The 3926-nt window shown below is 46.0% G+C and overlaps 1 protein-coding gene across 1 annotated transcript; it reads right to left on the bottom strand.

Moving 5' to 3' along the window:
* Positions 1-469: 469 nt before the first annotated feature.
* LOC147883445 (uncharacterized) lies at positions 470-2456 on the bottom strand. The gene is made up of 2 exons (XM_087399201.1): positions 1612-2456; positions 470-1518 (listed from the first exon to the last, which is right to left on the bottom strand). Exons 1-2 carry the CDS (start codon positions 2218-2220, stop codon positions 865-867), a joined length of 1263 nt encoding a protein of 420 aa, XP_087255327.1. The 5' UTR covers positions 2221-2456; the 3' UTR covers positions 470-864.
* Between the last annotated feature and the right edge of the window lie 1470 nt (positions 2457-3926).

Raw genomic sequence — 3926 nt, 5'->3', positions numbered from 1 at the left:
GCATATCAAAGCAAATATTGACAGAACATATGGAAGTATTTATCATACGCGAGTCCAACATTTACATGATCAAGATCTCACAGGATTCCAAACTCTCAAAATTGGGTGGAGGTTTTTTACATTCCCAGAGTACCCGACTCCTGGCACAGGAACTGACACTAGATGCCTATGTGTATTCACAAGCGAAAGCAGGTTTCATTGAAGTTGCCCAGATCGACTCATCTTAGCTGACTTCTCAATAACCTCAAGCACCCACATGTTTCCTCAAGAAACAGCGCTCAAAACTCCGGAAACCAAAGCGACTTCAAAACATTAGCCTATCATATCATTGTTTGACAGATCATACTAGATCCATACAAATCAGTATAACAAACCTGAGCGCCCAAACCCACCGACTACTGATCGACAATCAACAGCTGAAATGCTTATTAAAAGCAGTGAGGCAGGAGTGAACTTGTGGAGTAAAAAAGTGCACCGTTAGACTCGTCAGAGTTAATCATCAACCCACTGCCAGGCAAACAGAACAAGTGCTGCAATTCGGATCAAATGGTGCTAAGATGCAGCACAGGCTGGCAGCATATAAAAGATTCATTTGAGTTCTGACATGCACCTTGTTCTAAAAAAGAGGAAGAAATACACGAAAGATATAAGCCTACTACAAGATCTAAGCATGAGAATTGTTTCCTCGTGGTTGCTCAACGGTAAATGAACAAGCAGACTTCCGATGGGAAGTTTGGCAGAAGATAAATTCAGCAATCCACATAAATCCAATCTCCAAGGGGTTCCTTCCAATCAAAGCTGCGACAATCAACATGAACTAGTGTGTAATTCAATATGCTAGCTGGTCTGCAGTCTGCAGTTCTTTCATAACAGACGGAGGTGCGCTGTGTCGTTAACGCGCTGAATTTGCCAGCCGTGATGCGTTGAATGCTTCAACACAGTCATGGAAGTGTTATCTATGCAAAGACGATGCGTCAATCGAGGTTCGGACCCCAACAATCCGCGCAACAGGCATTTTATGGCCATTCCATGAGAAAATACAGCTACATGATATGGAGTTGGTTTTGGAGCTACTTTTCGTTCAAGCGAGCTTGCAGATCGCCCAGAAACGAAGGTGCTACCATTAGATGTTATATGCAGCCTGCTCTTACCATTCATATTCCTGTTGGCCACAGACATCGCCACCTTCGCCGCTTTCTCTTCAGCTTCGTCCAGTGGATGAACCTGCATCAATGAATTCGATTTGCTTTGCTCCTTCTCATCCACACCCGCGCTCTTGCGTAAATTCGCTTCCACTGCCTTCGGGAGTACCACATTATTCAGAAACTCCACCATTCGGAACTCCACTTGGCGTTGAGACTCCCCTCCTGGAGCATGAAAATCTGGTTGCGAATTCGTCATCACTTTGAGCAACTCAGGCGTGTAAATATCAGACCTTCGGAATCCTTCCCACAGTCCCTGACTGAGCTCTACAAGAGCATCTCCAAACTCGATGTTCTCATCAGGAAAGTTCACTTCCTGTACAATCCACAGGATGTCATGACCAAAACATCCCAAGCTTACAAATTGACGAAAATTTTCCAGTAGATGCATGATGATCTGAATGATTACCTGACAAACAGAAATCGCAGTCTGCTTGCACCGTTCCAAAGGCGACGAGAAAACCGCGTCGAAATGCAACCCCTGAGATAGCAAGAAAACCCCGAGGGCGCGGGCCTGCCGTTTCCCTTCTGTTGTCAGCATTGCGGATGGAGTGCGACCCCCGATGAGCTCGGGCAGATTGTTCATGTCCGTTTCCCCGTGTCTGATGAGATAGACTACAGTGAAAATCTCGTCGCCGACAAATGCAGCAGGTGGAATGTGACCATGGAGAGACAGAGGATTCGAGAGAGAGGGGCTGAGCAGATGGCCTGGATCCCAAACTCGCACGGCAGGACCGAGGCGAGGGGTTGTGGCCGACGATAACTGCGGGGAGAGAGGAGATGCTGAGGAAGCAAAAGGAACCAGCTCCGGGTGCTGCTCGAGCTCATCTTCTTCCACCTTGAGCTTCTTCTCGTCACGCCCCAGCTCCGTTTTCTGTTCCTGGAGATCGACTGGCTTGTCAAGCTCCTCGCCGTCCTGCTGCTGCTGCTGCTCCTCCTCGTCCTCCTCCTCGTCCTCCTCCTCCTCGTCGACCTCCTTTTCCAGCTGCTTGAGAAAAGCTGACTGAGTAGAACCCATGGGAGGCACTGCGAGGTCTAATCAGTGGTGGAAGAAGGATGCAGAAATCAAATGCGGCTGGGTGAAGGAGGCGTGGTCAAGGGCAGGTGGATGGAAGGTTGGGCGGAAGGGAGAGACGCCAATGGAGCAGCCATCGCCAAAGAGAATCTGTGGCCGTTCTTGGCCATCGCCATAGCCACAGACTGCGGAAAGCTTGAGAGTGACGTACAGAAAGGGAAATGGATGAAGAAAGAGAAGAAGAAGACGAAGAAGAAGAAAATGTGTCACGTGACATGCATATCACGTGACATGGGGCCTCGAGAAGGGAAATGACCCGTTGAATTCCCTTGCTCAACCGGAGGAACGACCCGGGGTCCGCTCTAACCTGAGTTGCACAAGCACCCTCCAAAGGACTTTGATTCCCCTCTCCACTTTGCTTCTCACCATTGTTGAAGTTGTGAATTTTGACACATAAAAGCCTATCTTGCTACCAAACTAGCCTAGTGTTCTACAACCCCGGTGGCTCTCATCATGTCGCTGCTGTTTACGCGGTTGGGCAACCTATTCTCTAGATCAAGTTGTGAATTTTGACACTTTATATCTTGTTTTGCTACCAACCTACCCCAGTGTTGTGGAAGCCCGGTGAATGCTTAAACGTACTCAAAATATTTAAAGAATCAATAACATAGTGTGCCTATTAGGATAAGCCACGTGCGAATGTTGTCCTTGTAGTTGGCCATGTGTGTGTGACTTGCGAGGTGATTGGAAAAACAAAAGGGAGCTACATGACCTTACACCACATTCTTGCGTTGCACTCATGGTTGCTTTACAGGAGGCTTTAGAAGCTAAAAAATCGGGATAGACTGGGGAACACAATGGGCATGAGGACATCCCTATTCCTACAATGCTACAAGAGTGAACAACCATATTTCTCATGCTACGAGTCACTCTCATGAGCAAAGATTAGAGCTCCGATTTTTAAGGTTCTTATTGCCTGGTTTCTCAATGTTAACTCGATGATTTTGATCTCCTTAATTGGTGGCAAGAAGCTCTTAATGTTCCTTTTCTGGCAACACATAAATGATGGAAGAAAGAAAATCCCCTCATGGCAATGTGCTCTTTGATGATTTAGTGGCCCCTTCCTCCACGCTCACACTAATACCATTGCTTGAAGCCCACATGCTATTGCATGAACAAGTTGCCTGCAAAGCATATCTCATGTAACTCTCGTGCAAGATAATGCAACAAGATCAAGGGTGCAATTTTAACTACAATTTGCCACATCCAAAAGAAGGCAACTCTTGAACTAGAGGAGGTTAATATGGGTAGTTTGTGTCTAATCGTAGCAAAGATTGTGCTTTCTAGAAACTCTACAAGTAAATATCAATGTATTTTGTACTCCTTGAGCCTTTTGCCTACTTGAAATAAAATCTCTCTTGAGAATAAAGAATAATATGTTTAGGACTCGCTGCCATCTCCTACAAATAGATCCTTCCTTCCACAAAGTGAGTGTTTGCATTGGGGTTACTAGCCCAATTGCTCCAATAGATACCCTCATGGAGGCCTTATAAAAGCTAAATGACAACCATTTACAAGTCCAATTCCAAAGCAAAAAAAAAGGTGCAAAGCCTCACTATTGGAGCTAGACTCAATGTACGACAGACACATGCATTTAATTGTACGAAGGACGTTATGGCTATGTAGAGTGAAAATAAAAGTGCATCTCA

This window comes from Dipteris shenzhenensis, chromosome 28 (assembly GCF_047967505.1).
Source record: "Dipteris shenzhenensis isolate YYH24624 ecotype China chromosome 28, Dip_SZ_1.0, whole genome shotgun sequence".
Taxonomy (NCBI): Eukaryota; Viridiplantae; Streptophyta; class Polypodiopsida; order Gleicheniales; family Dipteridaceae; genus Dipteris; species Dipteris shenzhenensis.
This window is presented reverse-complemented; position numbering and strand designations above follow the sequence as displayed.

Bases quoted from the DNA above. Each gene is read 5' to 3' on its own strand.
- LOC147883445 (XM_087399201.1), bottom strand. From the start codon at position 2,220: ATGGGTTCTACTCAGTCAGCTTTTCTCAAGCAGCTGGAAAAGGAGGTC. The intron at 1,519-1,611 runs GTAATCATTCAG...TGGATTGTACAG, and splicing joins CTGCGATTTCTGTTTGTCAG to GAAGTGAACTTTCCTGATGA.